The 12,376-nt window shown below is 52.6% G+C and overlaps 1 protein-coding gene across 1 annotated transcript; it reads right to left on the reverse strand.

The window, feature by feature from the left end:
• Positions 1–1,912: 1,912 nt before the first annotated feature.
• Positions 1,913–2,839, reverse strand: LOC149361492 (venom allergen 5-like). The gene has a single exon (XM_089568094.1). It carries the CDS (start codon positions 2,837–2,839, stop codon positions 1,913–1,915), a length of 927 nt encoding a protein of 308 aa, XP_089424220.1.
• Between the last annotated feature and the right edge of the window lie 9,537 nt (positions 2,840–12,376).

Here is a 12,376-nt window from a genome sequence, read left to right on the forward strand (position 1 = left end):
GCCGTGAGCAAGTGGACCGTTTTTGTTCACAAACAACCTTACCCTGATGAAGGACGGTCCACCGTCCGAAACCGTCGGTAAATAAATGTTTCTCTAAGAAGTGTACTTCAACTCTTTCCTTATGTTATCAGCAGTCGAGCAAGTTTTTTCATCGTAATATATATATATATATATATATATATATTTCTGATCTTATGATAAGCAGCATGCGCCGCTATCAAACTCAAACATAGAAACTTGATATGGGAGTCACCTTGATCATTTATGCAGGCAGCAGGACATGCGTGCGTATGCATACATGGTGCCTTTGTGATAGCAGGACAAATAGTGCGAGTAATTTTCCAGCTTTTTCGCGATCATGCAGGCTACTCTCACTATGCGCGTACGTCGTTAGGCGCCGCGTATATGTGCCCTTAGCCTTTTTTCGCATGTGGTAGTGGATACGGTACGTTATATGGCGAGACGCTCACGTCACAGCAGACAAGAGGACACTGACCTTCGGTGGCGCCACTCGTCGCGCTCACGGCGAGTGGCATGCAGACGCTCGCGTGGCTGGCAGCTTACCGCCACCGCAAGCATGGGCACATTCACAGGCACCGCGGGCTTTATCGCTGGTGCATTACAGCTTTCTGGGCATTAAAGCCGCATTACTCTTAAGCATGGTCTTCTTTCGCTCACACGTACTTCATGTGAAAACTGACGGGATGAGGGCGCGCGAGAGGTGTCTCTCCTCCCTGCCAATTCTCGTCTCGTCTCGGGCTAGGTCTCGGGAAACGAGTTGCAAACACGAGTCGCGTTTGTGAATTAACACTTCAAAGCAGCTTGTGGCCCAAAAAGTGTCTTCTACGCTTTTAAAGGCATTCATTGCACCTGAGCTTCTCTTCTCCCTGCTCCTAACACACTGTGAGCAACTTGTTGGCAGCCCGTGTTGTAGCCGGCACGGTCCCAGACATTTGTCGAGCAAAAGGCACTGTTGGCCGTGAAATCGGACTTGTAGCTTCTAGAGGGAATGGAGGAATGCTTGTTAATCACTGGTAGATGACATCTTGCACGTTCTGCTTCAATGCTCCGCATGCTAGGTTAGCAAATGCATGTTGGCCACGCTTGTAACATCGACGCGTTCATGCCTTTCCCCCGATACTTGCTCGAATTTTACATTTTCAGGCTGGTGGCGTCCGGTGGGAACGAGAACTGCTGCTATGAGCCGTAGCACTATACGCAGAAGAAATGCGGAGCGAACTTAGTGATGTGCCAAGAGGAAACATTGTGGAACGGTGTCTTGCACTGCCAACCGAGCAATAAAGCCTAAACAGCCATTAAAAGCTGTACTTGAATAGAATTATGATTTTGGCTATCTCTGATTGATGAGGCGTAAGAATAGCCCACGCTTTGCGTATAAACAGTGAGCACCAAAGGTTTCAGTAAGGACGCAGAGCCGCTTAAAGTCCAATGGACGAGGCAGTTGACCGTCCATACTTTTCGAGACACTGCCTAGACTATTCTGAATGCAAACTTTCGCTGTATGGAGGGCTTGACTTCTTGTCGTCATGCTGCTGCGATTTGCTGCCTACAGAAAGCTGCCGTTTCCACAGCGGGCATTTAGCGCGCCTTCCAGAGAACCCAGAAGGCAACATTTCTTCACTTTAAAGGTTTACCTAAGAAGGCAGCGATACAGAATAAGAACTTTGCGTAAACAGCGCAAGGAATGTTACGATGCACGCAGATAATTGTGCCAAGCGTAAACTAAAGGCTTCCTTCGTCTTTATTTTCGCCGTTCGTCAGGACGGTCCAAAAACTGTCCCCACCACATTTAGCAATCGCGGGCATTTTGGCACATCCGACATGACGTTGCGGAGAGCCGGTAGAGTAAAAAAAAAAAGACGAAAGGCGTGAAGTCAACCGGCAGAAACAGTCAGGCCAGGCCGTGCAGCGATGCACCGACAGCTGTGAGGACAGCTGCGAGGGCAGGCCTCACAGCGACAGCACCCGGCGCCGAACCGCTCCGTGGCACCACTGGCGCGTCACGATCAGGTTCCGTGGGCGGCGCCATCGTCGTTGTTGTCGTTTTCCTGGCGTCTTTGCCAGGCCTCTTACCGGTGACCCTGCAGAGGCCCGTTGTCTCGACGCACTCCGTTCCTTCCGGGCAGAGAGAGCAGGGCGGCCCGGGCCGGTACAACTCCTGGCCAGCCACGTTGCCGGCCGGCGCGTAGTTGCAAACATACATTTGTAATTGTTTCAGATTTATGTGGGGAACTCCGTAGCTGCAGCCGACGGCGTAGGAGCGTGCCCAGGCGATCTGGGTAAAATTTGTGGCTGCCTCCACCGCACTGTACTTCTCCACTTTGGCCGAAGGGTACAGGATGTTCTCGTCAAACCAGTCCCGAATAACGAAGTTCCACGTGGCCCACACTTGCGGGTTCACCCAGTCGCAGAGCAAGTTCTGGCCGACCTCAGAAAAATTCACAGTGGCGCGGTGCTCGGGCTTGTCGTGAAACACGGCATGTTCTTTAGTGGCGCAGCGTTCTACCAGCGCCTCGGCCACCTCGGCCAGCTCGTCCTCCCACCGCATTTCGAGCATGTTGCCCGCCGCTGGAAAGTCCGCCAGATGTCCCACTGCCAGGTGGCTGCGGTAGCGGTTGTGCTGCCAGAGGATTTCCTCGGTCCACTTACTTGTTTCGAGACGAGCGAGTCCGCAGTTTTTGTCGTACTCCTCGGAGCAGAGCGTGTGGTTCTTCATACTACTGTACGGCGGTCGGCACTTCGGATTCGTCTTGGCGGTGCCCAGAAGCGGCAGCAGTAGGACGAGCAGGGACAGCCGTGCGTATTCCATCGTCGCCATCTTCTACTCGCGCGGCTGGGGCACGAGCTGGGAGCTAGGAGCGCGAGAGGCGCATAGAAGAAAAAAAATCTAGAGAGCATGTTTACCACATTGGAATCGGAGCGAAAGCATGGATTTGCGCTGCGCAGAAGACAACGATGAGCAGGCAGTGCCGCGGGACGGACGGTATGAAAGTTGAAGACGGCGCTCTTCAATAGAAGGCGCGAGAGTGGGGTGCACTTTAACACGAGGCGTGTTGGCTGCTGAATCACCACAGTCAATGAAATGTTCGTTCCATGAACACTGCACTTCGGTGCGGGGAGTACTGAGGGAAAAACGCATGTCTAGAACGACCAAACTGTGCGTTTCGCAAATCCCACAGCCGCCGCGACCAGGAAAGCAAGAAATGAAGATGAAACCCTATGAGTTTAGCTGCACATGCGCAAAGCCAGGCCGTTTTTAGCCGAAAGGTATTGCTAGAAATTGCGTGCTCAGACAGAAACACACCCAGAACGTGTTCTAGGCAAGCATTTTACCCTCTGCACATGCTGCGTGCATAAGCCTCCTAGCTGTAGAGTTGAAATATGGGTCAGTTGGTACATACTGATGAACAAAAACAGTCAAATGACGGACCACAGCGAAAAGACGAGGCGCACTCAGGACGACTGGATGAAGAACTGGACTGACAACCGCCTAGCTGGCTCCTCTGTCTGGATGTATGTGTGTACCTCCCAGAATTTTGATGTTTTGGAGTGTCGGGTCATGCGTGGGTGTGGTGGCCTGGTGTTTTGTGGCGTAAGCATGCTTTGAGTTTTCTTTCCGGCACTATTTAAATGCAATAAAGCAAAAAAAACGGCAGTAGCTTAGCTTTGCTATGCCAGGATATCCGTACCGTAAGTGGCTAACTGCCAAGCAACAACCTCGGGGTGTCAGGAATTGAGATTTTCCACTCTTCTCCGCCGACAGGCAGCGACCCGGCTCTCTTTAACCTCCATGTAGAGCGCACTATATCAACCGCATGTCCCGCACATTTTACACGCAAGGTGAGCCCTCTTCGCGCATGCGCAGTAGTGCGCGGCAGTCGTAAACACAGCGGCGGGCGCACGCTGTTCCGGCGCGTCTGCCGAGACTGTGACGTCACGCCTCTGGAATGCGCCGACCGGTGGAGCGTCGGAGAGGAAGCCGGCGGCGGCGAGGGCGATGCAGATGCGCCTCTCGAGACGTAACGGGGCTGCCGCGCATGCGCAGTATGGTCGGCGCCAGTGCTGCCAACCCTACGGTTTTTTCCCTACATCTACGGAATTTGGGCGTCGTTTAGGGGAAACGGGATTTTTTGTATAATCTAAGGCAATTTCATTTGCTTAGAGAGTTCTTTTTTTCTCTCTCTCAAAGTGGGAAGACAGAACAAGGTTTTTATTCTTTTTTCGCTACAACTGACGAAGGCCCTTACAACGCCGCCGCACGCTCGAGTAAAGCCTCTTTCACATGAAACTGAAAACGTGTTGTTGCCGAGGCTCAAAAGCTGTTTAAAGCCATCGCGGTGGTGGTGGTGGTGAAAAACATTTATAATGCAATAAATATTTACAGAGAGGTGATTGGCGTAGGCCCTATTGGCCCTTTCCCCTAACAATACTAGGTGGAGCCCCTATTCCGGGGCCCCATTGGCAAGCAACGCCGCCCGCGTCCGGTGAACCAAGGCCTTTTGGGTATTTAGGTCCTGACAGCCGAGCAGGGCCGCCTTCCAGTCCTCTCTGGTGGGGTTGGGGTTGGGGGGGATAGATGGGTTTGACTGACACGCCCAAACCATGTGGAAGGTGTCAGCCACCTCCCCACAGAACTGGCACGCGCCATCAAAGGATGTATTGAAATGTTTAAGCACCGCCGGGCACAGTACAGTGTTAGTAAGAATTCTGATGAGGAGGCGCTCGTCAGCGCGATCCAGACCCTTACAAGGGGCCGGGTAGCTCCGGTACTCCTCCTTGTAGTAATCGGTGATTTGTTTGAAAGTAATGGCCAGATTGTCTGATTGGGAGTACCCTCACAAGGACAGGGAGATAGCCCGGGGAGAGAGTGCGCGGGCGGCCTGATCGGCCAGTTCGTTTCCCTGGAGTCCCTGGTAACCGGGGGCCCAAATCAGGTTGCGTGGAGTTGGATCTTCAGATCGACAACTATATTCCAGTATGCGCCAGGCAAGCGGGGGAGCCCAGCCCAACTCGTAGTTCCGACAGGCCCCTCGCGAGTCGGTGATGATGTGTTTCGACTTGGGAGTAGTGAGAGCAAGAGCAATGGCAATCTCCTCCGCGTGTGTTGCGCTGTAGGCTTTGAAAGTGAGCCCGTTGACTGTGTTTGTGTTGTGTACGACTGCGGCCGTGTACCACACCCCGTGGTGTGGGCCGGCAACGTCCACGTAATGCACATGTTGTTGGTTACCATAGTATCGCGCCAAAGCTTCCGCGCGCGCCTGGCGACGACCGCTATGGTCTTCTCTGGACATGTTGCGGGGAAGGGGTCGGACCCGGAGGGCGCGTCTCCAGGGTTCTGGCACTCTCTCCCTTTCCTCAATATGGTAGTCATGTTTGATGTGTAGCCGGTCCAAGAGGCGGCGACCGGACGTGGTCTGCGCAAGACGCGTGTATTGGTTGACTGAGTGGGCTTCTCGTAGCTCCCGGAATGTGTTTACCACGCCCAAGCCCAGAAGTCGCTGGTTGGACGTGGTGACCGGGAGGTCGAGAGCCCGCTTGATGACTTTCCGGTGGATGACCTCCAGTTGGTCATCATCATGTTTGCGCAGGTGCAAGTAGGGGGTTGAGTAGAGGATTCTACTCGTTACGAAAGCATGGGCAAGCCGCCGTGTATCCTTGCTTCGTAATCCGCCCCGCTTGTTGGAGACCCGGCGGACCATGCGGCCCACCTGGTCTCCCACCATGCGAAGTTTGGCTAGGGTGGTGTCGACTCTGCGTTGGTGGTGTATGAAGAGACCAAGGACGCGGATCTCCTTGGACTCCCGGATCGGTCCCGAGGGGAGACTGATGCAAAGCGGAGTTGTGTCCCGAGGGGAGGGACGTATGTGCACAAATTCTGATTTAGACGGGGCGCACTGGAGTCCGCAGTAGGCCGCGTAGTCGTCGACTAGGGTCGCCGCTGCTTGCAGGCAGGATTCCATGTGGCCCCGGTTACCTTGCGTGGCCCAGATTCTAATGTCATCCGCATAAAGAGCGTGACGTATCCCGGGCAAAGAGGACAATTTGGAGGGAAGATGAAGCATTGCCAAATTGAAGAGGAGGGGAGACAGGACCGCGCCTTGAGGTGTTCCCCTCGAGCCGATGGTGTATGGCCCGTGTTCCGCATCTTGTATGCGTATGTAGGCTTGACGGTCTGTAAGAAATTGTTTTATGTAGTTGAATGTTTTGTGGCCACAGTTGGTGTTACTGAGGTGGTCCAGGATTACTTCGTGTTTGACGTTGTCGAATGCGCCTTTAAGATCCAAGGCCAGGACCACCTTGTCGTTGTGGGTGGTAGAGAGAGGGTGCGGTAGATGGTCCTTGGCAATCACAAAATGAACAAGGGAGGGGAAAACCTCAGGTTGCTAGAGCCAACGTTTCGACAAGGGGACTTGTCTTCGTCTGGGCAACAAGTCCCCTTGTCGAAACGTTGGCTCTAGCAACCTGAGGTTTTCCCCTCCCTTGTTCATTTTGTGAATGTCGTTGTGGGGACATTCGACAGGATCTAAGATGGCGTGGTGAAGCTGCAGAAGTATATCCTGTGCAGACTTGTGAGGGCGAAAACCGAACATGGTGTCCGCGAAAGTGGGCTGTGTTTCGAGAAAATCGGAGAGTCTGTCGCGCACCATCGTCTCCATCAGCTTGCCCACACAAGACGTGAGGGAGATGGGGCGAAGGTTCTCCTCATCAATAGGTTTGCCGGCAGCTCCTGTACTCAGAGCGGCGATGTTCCAACAAGTTAAAAATTTTTCGCAGCACTGCTCTGCTCAATTTTCAGTCGCTTGCATGCATGTGAACCGGCCTTTACACGGACGTAGTCGGACGTGTATGATCCCTAACGTGGCCAGTGGCACCCGCTGCTGTGATCTGGCGCGCCACCGCCCTATCTCAACACGCGCGCCCTTCCTCATGCTGTGTTTGGAGCTCGCAACACGACGTGCAATTAATATTTATTAAGCATATCTGCATGTTGATTTTGATAAGCTGGAATGAACAAGGGCGCCATTTTTTGATAAAGGAGCCCCGCGTTGGAAATCTTAGCTAGTCTAACTAGGGGAACAACTCACAATTCGCAGTTAACCCGCCGCGGTGGCTCAGTGGTTATGGCGCTCGGCACGTTAAAGAACACCAGGTGGTCGATATTTCCGGAACCCTTCACTATTTCATCCCTCATAGCCTGGGTCGCTTTGGGACGCTAGGACCTCCGAAATCATAACCGATAATTCCCAGTTCCACCAAGACGAGAAAAGCGAGTTGAGGTCACATGAAGCATACAAATGCTGTAACAATCACTGCTTCATTGTTTTATTTGACTCAAACTGTTACGTCAGCCATCCTCTAGAGCAATCGCAGCAAATAAACAAGCAGCTTTTATATCGCAGTTTCCGAACACTCCTCAAGCGACCTCCAGACATTTTGTACGTAATATCCTTCGGCTGAAGTCCAAACCGACACAACATGAGGGGAAAAAATTCAGTTAACTTCACATGCCGATGCATGTTTACTAATATCTTGCGTACAGTGAAAAAGAAACGAACACATACATGATATGGAGCCTTTATTTTTTATTTCCAAAGAGCGCTACTGTTTATCTGTAGCTTCATTTAGAAGTTCTGCATTTTAGATCCTTCTATTCAAATTCTTCTGATAATAGGGTAGCTGCCTGACAAAACTTGCCACTGAACTACGCATAAATATACATTTTTTTCACAATTGAACACTACTTTTCGTATCTAGAGAAATCTAGGAAATTTTTGGTTGCAAACTAGCGGAGAGACGGCTCTGGAGGTTGGCAGCACCGGTCGGCACAGAGGGCACGCGAAGCTTTTTCCAAGCCGCGTAGTTTAGCTTACGCTAAAAAAAATGCGACAATAGACAGCAGTCTCGCTGAGTGGCCCTTAATGGGATACTGCACCAAACTTTTGGGGCTGCTCTTTTACATGTAATCAAGAGCTTGAACGCTAAAATTGACAAAGCCGACATGCATTTTAGCGAAAAAGGCGGATAACACGTTTTTTTCGCGATTTATTGCCGTATCATTGCACCTGGCGGCCGCCTGTGGAAGCTGCGACTAGACGTCGTAACACCCGCGCGCCCACCGTTCCCGCAAAAGTACGATTGCCATCGCTACTCGCGGCTTTTCCATGTCTGTCGTCTGTTCACGGCGTACACAGATATGTTAGGATATTAATCGCTGCTGTCTACATACCATAACCGTATGCACGCTTACGTCCGCTAAATGCAGGTACTTTTTCCGGACCTTATGCCATTTCTAACATTCTCACTTTTAAAACAGAAGCCCGATGATGCTCAGACTAGTGATGCCATCTGGTGTTTAGGAGGGGAAACATTGTTTTTTTTTAATGCGAAGTTGATTCCCTCAGGGCATAAAACGGCATGTAATGATAAATGAGGATGCCTAAATAAATGAGTAAAGGTTCGCTGATCTAATGAAATCGAGCAGTGAACGATGATGAGGTCCTTGTGTCCAAGCGGTGTATGAAGCACTATTATCGGGCGAAAGACCCGCTGCCGTCAGCTGCCGAATTCTTGTCGGCTTCAACGCCGGGCAAACCCACAGCAGGTGGTGAATGTCGGCCTCAAGATTTCTGTTCTTGCAGACTGGACACCCGGGGCGGGGAAATACACCTTCGAATTGCGGCAACTTTCCTGTAACGGCCGGAGTTAGGGCAACCCCGACCCGGATCCTCCGAAGCGCAACCTCCTCTGCACGGGTAAGACCACGAGGGAGGGTTACCGCACACGGAGGGATTAGAGCACGTGTGCGGCGCCGGAGGTGTTCCTTTTTTGTTAAAAGGAGGGTGGTGTCATCCAGTGTTAGGACTCGAGGCCAAGACGAAGTTGGGGTCACAAGGTGGGTCGCAGAATCTGCACGGCTTTGCGAACTCAGGAGGTCCCGTGGGACCCACTGAATTCGGATTGGCTGCGGGATGCGTGCCGCGAGACGATGGATGTCCTGGCAAATGCCTGGGGTGCGACTGACGCGTCGTAGTAGGCGTATGACTTGAAGAGCGTCGGTGCGGATGACAATGCGAGCCGTAGGTAGTAGGGGAACGCCGGCCACTGAGCATAGTGCCTCTTGAACGGCAAGCATCTCCGCACAGAAGGAGGAAGGAGGTTCTGGAAAGCGAAACCTGGACGTTTTGTTGAGGGCACGCTTGCAAGGGCAGTAAATTGCAGTCGTGGTTTCGCAAGCCTGGATGCCTGCGTCAACGTATAGAACGATGGAGCCATGCAGCAGATGGGCGTCTTCTTGTGTAATTAGTTCGCGAAACGACGCCGCCGCGAGGGTATATGATGGCCGACGTAGATCAGTTGGTTTGTTATCGCTCAGCTGCACAAAATGCCAGGGAGGGAGAACTGGCGGAGGCGGCTGTCGAATGGAGTGCGAGGAAGTATACGCCCTGAGTGCACACGTTGCGTGTGTAAGGTTAGACTTTAGCCGGCAAGCATCACGTCTTTGCTGCACCAGCTCATCTAGAGTATTCAGCTGCGCATGTTCTTGGAGCGCCACGATCGGGGTGATGCGGGGAAAGCAAGTGATGACCCTCATTGCCTCTCGATTAACGGCTTCAAGGCGATCCCACTGAGCCCTCGTCAAATGCTGGAATTGGGCTTGGTACACGAGGCGCGGTTGCACAACCGCCCGCACCAACTGCCGTGCAACATGAGAGCGGGCGCCGCCTGTTTTAGGAGCAATTCGTCTAATCAGACCTAACGCCTGAATCGCTTGCTTTTTAGCTCGAGAAAGCCAAGCAGTCCCTGTTCCTCACTCGTGAATCGTCAAGCCCAATATTTTGACTATCGAACTTTCTTGAAGTGGAGTTCCGGATAGACGGAGACGAATTGGTGTCGCAGCGAGTTTACGGCGTCCCCAGCGGTTGGCAACAGACACATACGTAGTTTTGCTCACTGAAAGCTGAAGACCAATTGAAGAGGCATAAGTAGACGTTATATCTAGGGCTGACTGTAGGGCGGAGGCTTCAGTCAACAGGTCGTGGTGGGTTCTCCACACAGTGATGTCATCCGCGTACAATAAAAACTTAATATCAGTCACTTCATCTAAGCGCCAAGCAAGGGGGATAAAAGTAATATTAAATAATGTGGGGGATAGTACCGATCCCTGGGGCACCCCGCGAAGAGGCACAAAGGATCCGACGGCCTCACCACTGAGGCCTATGGCAAAGTGTCGGCCTTCCAAAAAGGATTTTACAAAATTGCGCTCTCTAACGGGGAAATGCAGCATGTGAAGTGATTTCAGGATAGCAGCATGACTGATATTGTCGTACGCCTTTTCAACGTCCATGGCCAGTACGGTACGCACATTGTGGCTGCGTGTTGATGCTAGAACTGATGACGCCAAGACAGCCAATCCATCTTCTGTACCTATGGACGTTCGAAAGCCGATTTGGGCGGGATGATAGAAACCGGGGTGCTCAAGCCACCATGACAGGCGTGTGGCAAGCATATTTTCAGTAAGCTTGCACAAAGTGGGCGTAAGCGATATAGGCCGGAAATTACCAAGGTCTGTCGGCGGCTTCCCTGGCTTTGGGATGGGGATCACAATAGCCGATTTCCAAGTTTCTGGTACGACGCCTTCTATCCATACCTTGTTGATGGTGGCGAGGAGTTGAGGCAGTAGAGCGGAACTCATGTTCTTGTACACCTCGTACGGAATGGAGTCCGGGCCGGGTGCAGTCTTCCGACGGGCCTCATCTATTGCTGCAAGCAATTCAGGCATGGAAAATGGCCTTGCGATACCCTCGGCGTCGGCTGTAGATGGTAGCCTGTCGACATATGCCGGAATGCCAGCCAAGGAGGCTCCTGCGGTCCTTGGAGGTAACACGTCATACTTGGGAAAAAACTTCCGCGCTGCTTCTCTTGCGAAATCATCCGGAGCTAAGTTAGCAGCGAAGCATGCTGTGGCCGCTGCGTCAGGACGACGAGAACCATGTTCCATAGCGCGAAATGTTCGCCATAAAGAAGCATTCGATGACTGTGTCGAAAACTGGTCACACCACGCATGCCACTGCCTTCGCGATAGATCACGTTCATATCTGCGAGCCTTGGCAGTAAGGTAATTCAGCCTTGTGCGTGCTTGTGCAGAAGTCGAGTCTCGGGAAGCTGCCATCTCCGCTTGTCGGCGAGCAGCCCACAAGTTAAGCAGACGCACATCCGGCGCCGGACGATTGACGTCTGTCCAGGTGACAGTTGTAGCCTTGTTGAGCGCAATTTGTATGCAGTCCATACGTAGTGTAGATGACTGCACAGAGAGATCTTCGAGCGTGGTGCGAAAGGTGTCCCAGTTGACCACAGAACACCTACGGCGTAATCGGCGGGCTCGTAATGGATGAAGACCGATGATGATAGGGTGGTGGTCACTACCCCAGCAGTCAGGCTCCAGGTGCCACGAGGGAGTGCCGGGACCGGACCACCACGTAAGGTCCGGAGCATACGTTGGACTGCGAGCATGGCACACAGCCCGCGTTTCGGAATCGGGATGGTTGAGTAATACAAGCAACGCATCCGCGAAGGCGTCCCGTACACGCCTACCACGGGGGCTAGAAGTGGGGTATCCCCAGTCTGGGTGAGGGGCGTTAAAGTCACCACCGACTAAAATAGGGCACCCTGGGTGTTGTCGTCGCAGAGTTAATAACCACCCCAGATTAATGCGGGAGGAAGCTCCACCGGCGGGCCTTACATAGCATGACACGACTACAACAGTTGCCTTGGGAAACTTCACGGCCACTGCAACTACCTCCTGATATGAGGTGCACCATTTGTCTAGGGAGAGGCGAACTTGAGGAAAGCGCGTATCAACATATACCGCCGCCTTTCCTGTAGGGGCTGCAGTGTGCACACGACGGTCGGTCATTGATGGAGACATGTATCCATTAAAGCCCGAGATGGATGGCAAGGCATTGGTCTCCTGCAGTAGCAGGGCCCACACCTGGAGCTTGTTCATGCGAAGTCGATATTTGAGCTCTCCCAGCTTTGTGGAGAGGCCTCTGCAGTTCCACTGGAGCACGCAACAACAACGTGTACTCGCCATTTTCGATTAAGCGTCCAAGCATTGTAAAAGAACGGATGTCAGGTTAGATAACTGGGTTACCATAAATCGGAGGAGGGATGTCGTAGAATTATCCCGCAGTGCAGCAGAAGACCTGGTAGAGTCAGGAAACAACGCTTGAGGGCTAGACGTAATCGACGGTGCGGCAGCACTCAGTGGCGCGGGGTTGGATTCCGCTTTTGATCTTCGACGAGCAAGCAGCTCACGGCGCTGTCGTAGCTTAGACACCTCGGCTAAAAGGCCTGC

This window comes from Amblyomma mixtum, chromosome 2 (genome assembly GCF_055824585.1).
Source record: "Amblyomma mixtum isolate Tamu chromosome 2, ASM5582458v1, whole genome shotgun sequence".
NCBI classification, from domain to species: domain Eukaryota; kingdom Metazoa; phylum Arthropoda; class Arachnida; order Ixodida; family Ixodidae; genus Amblyomma; species Amblyomma mixtum.